Here is a 12,491-nt window from a genome sequence, read left to right on the forward strand (position 1 = left end):
CATGTAACTTTTTATCGTAGGCAATTATTTTCCTATAAATGAATGCTGTAAAAATAAATCAGAAAATGAGAGCCTGAATCTGTGGTGCTCCAGTTTCTGGAAGGGTACCCTATCTGACAGGGATGACAATTAGCTGACCAGTGTTTGTCACTGTATAAATTTTTTTTTTCGCTGTGTGAAATTTATAAATTGGCGAAATGACACAGTGCGGACCTGTGAGTCACATCAAAATCCCTAGGCCCTACCTGAGGTGTGGAAGCCACGCTTGTAATTAATGACTCGTCAGAAGATGCATAAGTCATGCAGGTGAGGGCTGTCATTGTCCCTGCTGTCTGTGCTGTGCCCCTTAGTCTCAAGCCTTGTCATTTATTTATGGCCGCATAAAGGTCGGAAATGCTACCGGTGGATGCAGCTGTCGAGAAGTCGAATGACTTCTACAGGACTTGAGGGATGGGAGGCGAGGAGCTGTGTTGAATAAAAGTGAGTCCGTGGCCCTGTTTCTAAGCCAAAGGCTGGAAAGTGAAGGGCCTGCATGCACGCCACCTCTCAGATCCTTAGAGACGGAAACTGCGGTCGATACCAGGAAGCCGGCCACGCGGGTCCCTGCGGTCACATGACACCCTACACTGTAAACTCTCGACCCAGGGTGGCTGGAGGTCGACGGACGTGCGTAAAGGGTACTTGGATTTTAACAATGAGGGGGGGAAGTTTGGGGCCATTAAGAATTTTAGTGACTCTTGCTTTTGGTTTTTCCAAGTGGATATTCGGGGAAGTTGGATATTCCTGTCTCTGCCTCCCTTTCTGGCATTACAATGTAATGACGGAATATGCCCCCAAACCCCGAAAGGCGACGTTAATTACGTCCACCATAGGAAGGGAAAGTGTCTCTTTGTTCAGAGATCCACTCCTTTCCTTTTTCCTTTTGCTCCCTGTACTAAGCACCGGTATTGCTGTAGAAGGGAGGAGTTGGGTCTTCCTATTCATTTATTCAATCATAAAACTGCTGAATCTGAGCGGATGGAATCTACGAGAAACTAGGCATTGGCTCGTAGATGGGCTCCTCCCTTCAGGAGGGGAAGCAACGCAGGTGCCTTCCGGGTGGCACGTGTGGGCTCGCTGACTGCTCGTCGCAGCCCGACCATGCTTTCTGCAGGACCGTGATGTCCCCTGAGACTGTCCCTCCCCGCGAGGCCCCGAGCCGCCCCGTGCTGGCGGGAGAGCGAGGCCGGGCTCTGCTCGCCCTGTCCGGCCCGCAGGGAGGCCCAGCCCCACCCTCCAGGGTGCCCCAGGCTCCAGCGGACAGGTGCCCGCCGTGTTGGGGTCCCCGCCGACCTTGTAGTGGGTCCGCCTGAGGCCGAGCTCCCAGGCTCATCTCCTGCCGTCGGAGGCCACAGTGCTGCGCGCTGCACGTCGGTGCTGTCCTGAGCTCAGACTTGCCCCGGGTCCTGCCCAGCGTCCCCTGCCCGGCGCCCGGCGGTTCCTCTGGATTCACACCCCTCTCCCTCCACAACGTGAAGGCCCGCTGAGGCCTAGCCTTGGGGCTTGGAGCCCGCCGTCCCCGAGCCCCCGGGCTGCCCCCCAGGCCAGGCGGCCTCCGCGGTCGCTGTCGCCATCCAGCAGCTCGTATGGCCCATCGCAGCATCGGGGGATAGTCCAGGCCGAGGGCGAGACCACGGTCCTGGCCTCGCCACCCAGCAGGAGGGAGCTGCCCTCGAGGCAGTGTCACAGCCAGTCTGGGAGCAGGAGCGCGTGTGTGCATTGTGCAGGGGTGGGGTGTGCACCCAAGGAGTCCTGTGCACGACTGCACGTGCCTTACCTGCTGCCGGGCTCCCGGCCCGACGCTCGCCTGACGGAAGTCAAGCACCCGAGGGAGTCTTCAAAGCCATGTTCCGGGGGCACGTGGGGACCTCCGCCCCCTCTGCTCCCCGACTCGGCGGGGTGTGCCCCGGGGTGAGTCGACGTGTGCGTGCTAAGTGCTCTTCCGCGTGACGAGCCACTAGGAGTCTCTATTAACGGGACCTTGTTTGTGACGTATTGTGGTAACTGAAGCTCGGGGTGATGCCCCAGAGACCCTGCTGAGCCACGAGCAGAGCCCCCCGGGGAGGCGGAGGCTGCGTTGAACCCGGATTTATTAGATGCTTCTCACATGGAAACCGCCGTCCGTTTTATATATATACACACACTTAGGTTTTTATTAGCCGCTGTATGTGATATATTAGAGGACTCATTTCTCCAACAGAGTTTATTATATTTCAAGCAAAACAAGAATGAGGACAAACTGCTGATTTCATCCTGAAAGAGTGTAATAAAGAAGGAAATTGGTTGATAGTTGAAGCACAGTTTGGGAGTCTGTTCTTTTCGTGGACATGGGTCTATAAAGTAAATTCAGACTCAGATAACCAGATTGCAGGGAGGCCTGCCACGCGCTGTGGACACTTGCCAAGCCGCTGGGCCCTGGCTCTCAGGAGAAGGCTGTTCTCAGTGTGGGGGGCCCCTGGGAGGCGTGGGCAGCCTTGCGGGGTGTCCGCCCGGTTGGCCCGGAAGGAGCACGGTAGGGGGATAAAGGAAAGGAATGGGGTACGCACGTGTGTGAGTGAACACGTATGGATGTGCAGCTGTGTGCGTGTGTGTACACGTGTGAGTGCTTGTGTGCATGTGTAGGGTGTGCACACGTGTGTGGATTGTGTGCGTGGAGTGTGCATGTGTATGTGTGGATTGTGCAGGTATTGGGAGTGCATGTGTGTGTATGGGATGTGCACATGTGGGGTGTGCACGTGTGTGGATTGTGCAGGTGTGGGGTGTACATGTGTGTATATAGGGTATGCACATGTGGGGTGTGCATGTGTGTGGATCGTGCTTGTGTGGGGTGTGCATGTGTGTGGATTGTGCATGTGTGTGGGGTGTGCACGTGTGTGGATTGTGCACATGTGGGGTGTGCACATGTGTGAATCGTACATGTGTGTGGACTGTGCATGTGTGTGCATCGTGTGCGCATGGGGTGTGTGCATGTGGGGTGTGTGCATGTGGGGTGTGCATGCGTGGGGTGTGCACGTGTGTGGATCATGCGTGTGTGGGGTGTGCACACGTGTGTCCCTTTGCGTGTCGTAGAGAGAGAGTCGTGCACGTTTGTCTTGCTTTCTGGTCCCAGGTCCCCGGGCCTCGTCCTTACTTCACAGCTTCCTGAGCCGAGGTTTGCCGCGGGTCGTGACCACAAGGACACCCGGTGACGACACGCGTGCCGTTGGTCCTTGAGATATTTTCTTTCGAGACATATTTTCTCGCACCGGATCGGGTGCTCTTCCCTCCGGGCAGCTAGAGATCTGTTCCCCTGCCGACGGCTTCTCTGCAGGCTGCCGAAGCCACGTGCTGTGCCCACGGGTGAAGGAAGCCGGGGCGCGCCTGCGCAGACCTGGCGCCTGGTGCCTCGTGCTCGATCGCCCCTTGCACGACTGAGTGGCAGCACTTCCTGTCCGGCACGTGGCTTAGAGCTCGGAGCTCCATTAACAGGCATCGTGAGTCGGCTGCCCACGGGGCTGGGAGAAAGCCTTCAGGGCTGATTTCTCCTCCTGCCGGTCTCAGGGATTCCGTGCTCGACGGTGGCTTCACCAGAAACTCACTACTTTGTTGGTAAAGTGTGTGACTTCACAGAAGTGAGGGTTCTGAGCTGCGGAGATGGCGGTGGGCCCAGAACCCTGCAGCCGGCCGCGTCCCCTCGGTGCCCACGCGCCAGGGGTCGTTCCCTGCCATCACCACATGTGCTGCTAGTGGGATGCGGTGAATTCCTTTCTAGCACGAGGCGGGTCGGGGTCCCATCGTGCGCCAGCCTCTGGGACGTGGGCTCCGATCTTGTGCGTAGTCGGCCGTCGCCCTGCGCTTCCCGGGCCCGAGGGCAGCTTCCCGCAGGGGCCGGGGTGGGGGGGGCAGTGCCAGCAGGTGTCTCAGGATGCTCAGAGACGTCCCCACTGGCGCATCCTCTGATCTCTGCTGCTTGCTTGCGATCGCCTGTAGCTGCGTGTCTGATCCTTGTGCAGAGACACACGGGTGCAAACATAGTAAGTAAAGCCGAGGGATGCTGAAATGGGAAAGGAGTGAGATTAAGGATTCCTTCATCCGCTAGCTGCAGTGAGGGTTTAACCGTGCTGTTAAAACTTGAAATCCGTCTCACAATTTTGGAACTTGCAGAGACACCGTGTGTGTCGACTGTGCAGTGACTCCATCATATTTAAAATGTAAGCGTCATAATAGGTATTATTTATTGCACGAACTGTATTTGATTAATGATTGCACTGACAGTGATTGCTCGCACAATGCTTCTACAGGAGCTTTTTCTCAAAAAAAAAAAAAAAAACAGAAAAAGGAATAGATTCTTTGTAAATTTTGTCGGGAACAATTAATTAACGGATCAAAACATAACAACAGCCGCATGCTTCCTAGTCAGTAACGCTGAGGATGGAGGGCTGGCGTGATTCTCATTTAAATTAAAAGGGAGTTAGGCCCACAATCGCCGGACATTCTTTAGAGGCAATTTTTGTTATCATTTGTCTTACTTCTTTTTTTTTTTTAAAAAGTCACAAAAAAATAAAAATAAATATAAAAATGTCACTTCACACCATCTACTGTTTTTTCCGAGGTCAACACCATCGGATTTAGTGTCGGTGTGCGCTTTACTAAAGCACGCAGGTAAGTCCTTAGTAGGTGGGAGTTGGTATAATTCTGTTACTGCTGCTGATTACGGTTTTACTCAGTTGGGACGGTAAGAGGCAACCTGGGGAAGATCTGTCTTAAAACTTGCCGAAAAGCTTCACCTTAAGAAACCGCGTGTGACCATCATCCTCCCAATTCCAGAGTCGCTTACCTTCCTGTCTGTGCACCTGATTATGTTTCAGCCTATGAGCTGCAGAACTGCCCGGACCCGCCTCCGTTCCAGAACGGTTATATGATCAACTCGGACTACAGTGTGGGCCAATCCATCTCTTTCGAGTGTTACCCTGGGTACATTTTAATCGGCCACCCCGTCCTTACCTGTCAGCATGGGATCAACAGAAACTGGAATTTTCCCTTTCCAAGATGTGACGGTAGGTTAATCGTCCTGGGCAACAATTTAATTTTTTTGTGTATATAATAGTGCATCAATTATTGAAGGGACGTGTTAAAGAATCCATTAACGCGGGATCCCTGGGTGGTGCAGCGGTTTGGCGCCTGCCTTTGGCCCAGGGCGCGATCCTGGAGACCCGGGATCGAATCCCACATCGGGCTCCCGGTGCATGGAGCCTGCTTCTCCCTCTGCCTGTGTCTCTGCCTCTCTCTCTCTCTCTCTCTCTCTCTCTGTGACTATCATAAATAAATAAAAATTAAAAAAAAAATTAAAAAAAAAAGAATCCGTTAACGTATTCAGCAAATACGTATTGGGGATCAATTATGTTAAACTCACTCTACTTAGTATTTCAGGAATATTTCATATACGAGCAAATTAAAAAGACGAATAAACAGGTCTTGCCCTCACGGCAACGACAAAGAAAACAAAGTGATAAACGCAAAACCACACACGGGCAGAGGGTTTTGATGAGTCGCGTGTAGAGGGACGGCCTCTGCTTGAGAAGTGACCAGATAAATCTTTATGACGGTCGTTGTATTTATTTATTTTTATTAATTAATTTATTTTTTTTTGGTCGTCGTATTTAGAATGACAGTGCACCGGGTTACAGGATTAGTGGAGGGAAGGATGCTTATTAATTGTACCCTGGATGTTTCTTTTTATTGTTAAACTTTGACCACGATCAGATATTGCTTTTGTAGTTTAGATACACGGATTTTGTTTTTGTTGTCGTGGGCCTTGAAGCACAGATAGCGCTTCGCTGCTCAGAGGTGGAGCCTCCAGGGTAGAAAATGCGGTGTAAGCAAAGACAGGGTGTAGAAGCCGCCCTAGGAAAATAATGTAGCGGAGCGGTTCAACGGTGTGTGATGATCAGGGCTTCTCAGGAGACGCGGGAGTCGGGTGGACAGGCGGTGTTGACAGAGGGAATCCGGGTTTGTCAAATGTCCCTGGTCTGAGCAGGAATCACTTCTCTGAAGCTCCTGTAGGACTATCTGACTTGTTTGATGGTTTTGAAATCTGAAAGTAACATCAAGCCGAAGTCAATAGATCAAGTACGTTATGAGGACAGCGTATGAAACAGAAAAGTCACTACAAGCCTAATATTCAGACATGGTAAACATAGTACCTTTGAGTGAAAAAATAATGAGATTGCCAACTCTGCGGTCCTTTGAAATGCTAAACACGTATATCCCGTGTGGCAAAAGGGAAATGCAACTAGGTATGTTTGAATTTCTTCTGAAAAAGTAAAAACAAAACAAAGCAAAACACAAATACACCAATGGACTTTTTAAATTATTTTTCCATTCTATATTATTGTTTAAAAATATGAAAAAAAAAACCTTCAGCTGTATTTTTTAAATTCCTTAAGAAAAAGAAATATTTCTTAAAAAATTTTAAAAAATCCTTATCTTAGTCTAATGCAAATTTTAATAATACCTAAAACAGCATTTTAAAAATTACTTTATAGGACTAAGCATAGGGCAGCCCGGGTGGCTCAGTGGTTTAGCACCTGCCTTCAGCCCAGGGTGTGATCCTGGAGTTTCGGGATCGAATCCCACGTCGGGCTCCCTGCATGGAGCCTGCTTCTCCCTCTGCCTGTGTCTCTGCCTCTCTCTCTCTCTCTGGTCTCTCATGAATAAATATATAAAATCTTCAAAAAAAATAAGACTAAGCATAGTAGTAGCATGTATGGTGATTTTTATTAAAACACTTAAAAAACGTTTTTTTACTACTCACCATGTAAAAATTCATAGATCTGCATATATATAAAATACTTTGAATCGTCATGATTAAACCCTTTTCATTTGTATCTTCACCATAATTCTTTGAATTCATAGACACATGAGAGACTTCCTGGCTTGATATTAAAAGAGTAGAATTAAATAAATACTTAAAAAAGCTTCATCACTTTTTCAAGCTCTGGTTTCAAAAATAGAAATAACTGCTGGCTTAGAATTACCTTGTGAAAATAAGAGAATATATTGTTTGTGGTGTAGCTCAAAGGGGATGCCACCTGTGATAATTACGTCGCCATACGTCGTACTACCCAGAGTTGGCCAACCCGAAGCTAACGGCCTCCAGACATCAAGTGAAAGTATGAGAGTGGCCCCCAAGCCACACTGAGGCTGGATTCCCAAAGGGAGTCTCAGAACTCACTAAGCTGTCTTACTCTGGTTGTGTTTATAACAAGGAAAGGACACGTTAAAATCATGGGGAAAGATGCCTGGGTTAGGGCAGGGTGGAAGCGTCACTCTGCAGAACTGATGGATGACCATAAGCCCAGAATGTCGCCAACCTGGGAGGCTCTTTGGGTTTTAGTGCCAGAGTTTTTAGCTGGGGCTCTGTTAGGTCATATGGTGGATGACCTGGCATGGATGCCTGGTGGTTGCTGTCGGCGTCCAGACCAACTCCCATCCTATAACCCAAAGGTCCCACCTGAAGCTCTGTGGCTGGTCTTTCTGGCATGGCCAGCTCCATCCTACAACAATCGGGTATGGCCAGCCCCCACATGAAACAAAGATGCTCCTATCAGGAATGCCCTAAATTCCCTCCCAGAATAGAGGGCTAGACCTCTCTCTAGGCAAGGTCAAATTCTTTACTACACACATCTTGTTACCGTTATATCTCTGTTTCATCTCTCTAATGTTATAGACAAAATAAAAACCCACAACATGAGATTCACATAAAATGATATCATAAAATAAATTTTCTAGGCACCATCCAATGTGTGTTTCATGGCCTCTCCATATTGGCTTAAACTCAAAAATAATATTTATTGTATAACAAAAGTTATTTTATCTGTGAAAGGCTGTATTTCCAAGAAGATATATATATAAATATATATATATATATATATCTTTTATATATATAATAGTTGAATTTATATATATAATAGTTGAATAGTTTCTTTTATATATATATAAAACTATATATAATAGTTTTCTTTTATATATATATATCTTCATATATAATATATATATATAAATCTTTATGAGTAGTTCATATATATATATATATATATATATATATATATTTCCTGATAATGGTAGGCTGTTAGGATGTCTATTAGTGTCCACTTAGACTATGGTTAAGGCCCTCACAGGACATCAGCAAACTCTGCTTATTATGCAGGATGCTCACCTGAAATGTATTTTACTAATCCAGCATGGTTTTTCAGTTCAGATTTATTCTTAGTGTGTAGGACAAATGTCCTGAAAAACAATCTTCAAAGGTCCAACACTGTATACTTCAGAGGAATCTTGGAATAGATCATAGATGTTTTGGGGGGAAATGAAAGAGAACATAGATACTTTGACCAACTTCTGGCATCCTTAGTAAAAATTGAGCAATTCGGACAATTAAGATTCAAGAATTATAAATCTTATTTTTTTAAAGTTTTTAAAAGATTTATTTATTCATGAGAAACAGAGAGGACAGAGAGAGAGAGAGAGAGAGAGAGAGGCAGAGACACAGGCAGAGGGAGAAGCAGGCTCCATGCAGGGAGCCTGACAATGGACTTGATCCCAGGGCCCCAGGGTCACTCCCTGGGCCGAGGGCAGGTGCTAAACCACTGAGCAACCCGGGCTACCCAAGAATTATAAATCTTAAGGCATCAGTCCTTCCAAGCATATATCAAACCAAGTTATATGTACATGCTGACAATACTAATATGTTTATTGCATAAGGATTTATTATGTAAAATTAGTGTATTCTAAATTCCTCTGGACTAAAAGTATGATATCAAAAGAAAAAATATGTCTCAAGGTGACTTGAGAAATTCAAGACATTATTTTCGCTAGTAACATACAGAAGTCTCAGTTAAAAAAAGGGTTATAATTGATAAAATAAATAAAATACAATTAAAAAGACATCAGTTTATGAAATATATTTTGATAATTAAATATGCATTTCTACTTACAAATACAGTTTAAAAATTTTAGACATTTTGTCGCCTTAATCTGAAAGATTTATATAGATATACTTTTAAGTTTTTGTTTTTGTTTTTGTTTTTGTTTTTGTTTTTTTTAAGTTAAGTGCTGTCCTAATGTTCCTTGACATAAAATGCGGCAGTAGGTATAGTGGGCAACTGTGTCACAGAGAGAATTATTAGGATAACTTAATGTGTCGCAATTAGCATTTAGATTGACAGATATTGTAACCAGAACACTATTTGATTGAATAATTGATGTGAGAAATCCAAGCAGTCAAAGACTATGTTATTATAGAAGTAATTTTTAAAATTAAGGTTTACCAAGTTGACTGATGGACACAGAAAATAATCTCTTCCTATAGTTCATAGAAAAAAGGAAATCATAAAGAATACAACTATCTCTTTTTATTGATATATTATAAATATTTGTAATATATATTATAACATGTGATATGTATATAAATATAAGGTTTGGGTTATACATTTTATTTTAAATATTTCCATTATCAAACAACTCCTAAGCTAGAGTGCACTACGTCTATCTCAAAACCATCATAAGGAAACCAAAGTAAGTGAAAGGGGAAAAAAATGTAGATCAGACATACCTGTGGTGCTGCACACATTCAGTGAGATGAGGTGTGCAGTTCCTGGCTGCAGGAATAGTCAAGAGTTTAAAACTTCATAAATATTCATGCCAGATGCAGGTATCTGCTGTTTAATGTCATGAGCTTTTTCTTCGCCCTCGTACTAGAGGTCACACAGAAGCCTTAATGGAATCCCGGAGACAACCATCTCTAAATGGCCTGTGACTGTCCTAGTGGCTGTTCAGGGTTTTTAAGATTGAATTTCTGATTGGACTCGCTTGATAAGCTCTTTCCACCCGTGCCCGTTCAGAGAAGCGCACTCTGCACTTGTTGAAGTGGAGGAAAGAGCGGTGAACATGCGTCTCAGGCCGTGGACTTCCCCGATCCTAGCCCCCAGACACAGTGCGGTGACGCTGCACCCTGCCCGGCTGCGGTCCGCCAGGCCCACCTGCTCGTCCTCCACGTCTCCCGGCTCTGGCCTCGCGGGAGCTGGGGGCTGAGATACACCGTCCCTATCCCTGGGAGCCACCCCAAAGCCTCAGGTTCTCAAACAACAGAGAGAAGAGCCCCCGGTGACCCTGGGCAGTGGTTCGGGGCGCAGCGGACACCCAGTGAGGACGTGGGTGGACGCTGCCTCCAGGAGGCCTTCGGCGCAGACGGGGCCTGGGGCCGGGACACTCTCCGAGCTCAGCGCAGCTGCCCCGGCTCTGCACCTGATGGGGCGCGGCGTCTGGTCCTCGGCCACGACACCCGCAGAAAGGCCTGAGCGCTTCTCCTCCATCATTCACTTCAGGCGGCGCGCCCTCCTCGGGGTCACGGCGGTCGTGGTGGGACGAGCGTGTGCAGAGGCTTTGCACAACTCTCACCACCCCCCGTCCCCGCAACCGGCCACCGGGGAGCCCGCCACAGGGCCGGCCGTGGACCGCGCTGTGACTCATGTCCCCGAGGACAGCTGGTGCCCCCCAGGGGAACCTGTGGCCCCTCGGGCGTCTCAGGCACTGGCTGTAAGTGTGCACGACCCCATCGCCTTCTGGGTGCACATGCTGGAGCCACTCCTGGGACCCAGGGAAGCACGTGACCTCCGAGGCAGCGGTGCATGCAGAGGATGCCTGCGATCGGCGGGTGCAGGAGCATGGCAGTCAGGGGACGCCAGGCGGGTGCAGGGTCATCACCGTCCCACCCACCGTCCTCCCAGCTCCCACATGTGCAGCAAGAGGCATCCCCTGACCCTGTCCTGTGGGGTTTTCCCAGCGTCTCCATCATGGGGCATGATGGGCCCTGCTGATGACACTGAGCTCTGGATCCTCCACTCCCTGGGAGGTTAGGGCTAGGCTGGAAATTTCCGGTCCTCCAATTACTTGCTGGATTCCCCTGGCAACCAGCACCACCCTTGGGTGCTTTCCTAGTCCCGTCGTCGGCAAGCTCGAGGAGGGTTGAGAGCGTCTTGCCAGGAGTGACAAAAGCTCGTCCCATCTTCTATCCCGGGGCCTTATCCGGAGGTCAGACGGCAAGACAGGGTGGGTACCTCTTGGTGTGAATCCCCGCGGCCCAGTGCATGGCTCCCCGCCCCGGCCCGGAGGACAGCCTGACGCCCTAGCACGCCCCACTGTGAGGGGCTGTGGGGTGTGCAGTGCGCCGTCCCCTGGCCAGCCGGTGGCCTCCCCATCCTGCCATGACCGGCAACCAGGACACAGGCAGTGGAAGCCGGTAGGGGATCCAGTCCCAGGTTGCTCCCCGCAGCGGCTTCCCAGTTGATCCACACCTCAGGGTGCACTTAGCCTCACCCCCAAGAGACACTGAGCAGCCAGACACAGGGCGTGCTGAGTCACAGCACATCTGCTGTGTCCGCACTCATCCAGGCCCCCCGACCGGGAAATCTAACGGTGCCCGTGGGGCCACTGCAGTGAGGGCAAAGCCTTCCCTGGGGTGACAGGTCGGGGGCGGTGGCGAAGGGCGGTTGCACACGTTGTGCACTAATGGGGTCGTATTAGCTCGCGTGACGAGCGCTGTTCATTTGTTCCCTCATCGTGTCCACAGCAGTTGACTCCAGGTAGTCCTTGCTGGGTCCCCCGCCAGCGCCCCTGCTCTCCGCGTCCCCAGCTGGGTGTCTTGCTCTCACCCTGCACATCCCGGGATGTGATAGACTCTCATCGAAGACTCCTTGGGTCAGTGAGTGGTGGACCTGTGACCTGGGTGTCACGCGCAGACCCCGGCTCGGATCCCTGGCTTGCCCGGGGTCCTACCACGAGCGACACAGAGAACCTCAGAAGCCCGCGAGGCGTCCTCCCGCAGAAATCCCCGTGCGGTTTCTTTTGCTCTCGAAGAGATGGACTCAGTCCTTTTGCTTGTTCTGTTGCGTGTTGGCACTGTGGGAAGGGTGCTCCCCGGTGCATGACGGGGTCGCATGGCTACAAGCTCCAACCTGGAAAGTCAAAGTGCAGGGAGTCTGGGCGATGGCAGGTTACAAGTCGGTTCCCAGCGAACGACCTCAGGTGCGCGTAAGGCCGGCCGGCCGCCCGCTTCAGGACGCCCAGGACTAAACTATCCGGTGGCGACCGTCCTACTCATTGTCAGCTCATCGGTTATTTGCGGTTTCTACTTTAGGGTGACTGAGCGAGGCATGGAGGCCTCGTGAGAGTGGGTGTGGGTGGCCGTGCAAGGGAACGCCATCCGTGACCTGTGGCCGCCGACCGTCTAGTGCTGGAGAACAGCTGGCGGCGGCTACGGCCACACGGTGGATGGACAGACGAGCCGCCTTTAGGGCGGAGGTCGCGTCTCAGTCGGGTTTGGAAGAAATGGCTCTGCTCCCCGTGGCAGCGGGGTAGGAGGAGGAGGTCTCACAGCTCCGGGGCCGCCGGGTAGCCCACTGTGACGGCGACGG

At 49.8% G+C, this 12,491-nt stretch overlaps 1 protein-coding gene across 1 annotated transcript in view; it reads left to right on the forward strand.

Moving 5' to 3' along the window:
• The window catches only part of CSMD1 (CUB and Sushi multiple domains 1), a 1,850,581-nt gene that overhangs the window by 1,688,078 nt on the left and 150,012 nt on the right, over nt 1–12,491 (forward strand). The window contains exon 46 of the mRNA XM_038560546.1: nt 4,887–5,075. Within this exon, the coding sequence (XP_038416474.1) occupies nt 4,887–5,075 (189 nt within the window). The remainder of the gene's footprint in view (nt 1–4,886; nt 5,076–12,491) is intronic.

Source organism: Canis lupus, chromosome 16 (assembly GCF_011100685.1).
Source record: "Canis lupus familiaris isolate Mischka breed German Shepherd chromosome 16, alternate assembly UU_Cfam_GSD_1.0, whole genome shotgun sequence".
Lineage (NCBI taxonomy): Eukaryota > Metazoa > Chordata > Mammalia > Carnivora > Canidae > Canis > Canis lupus.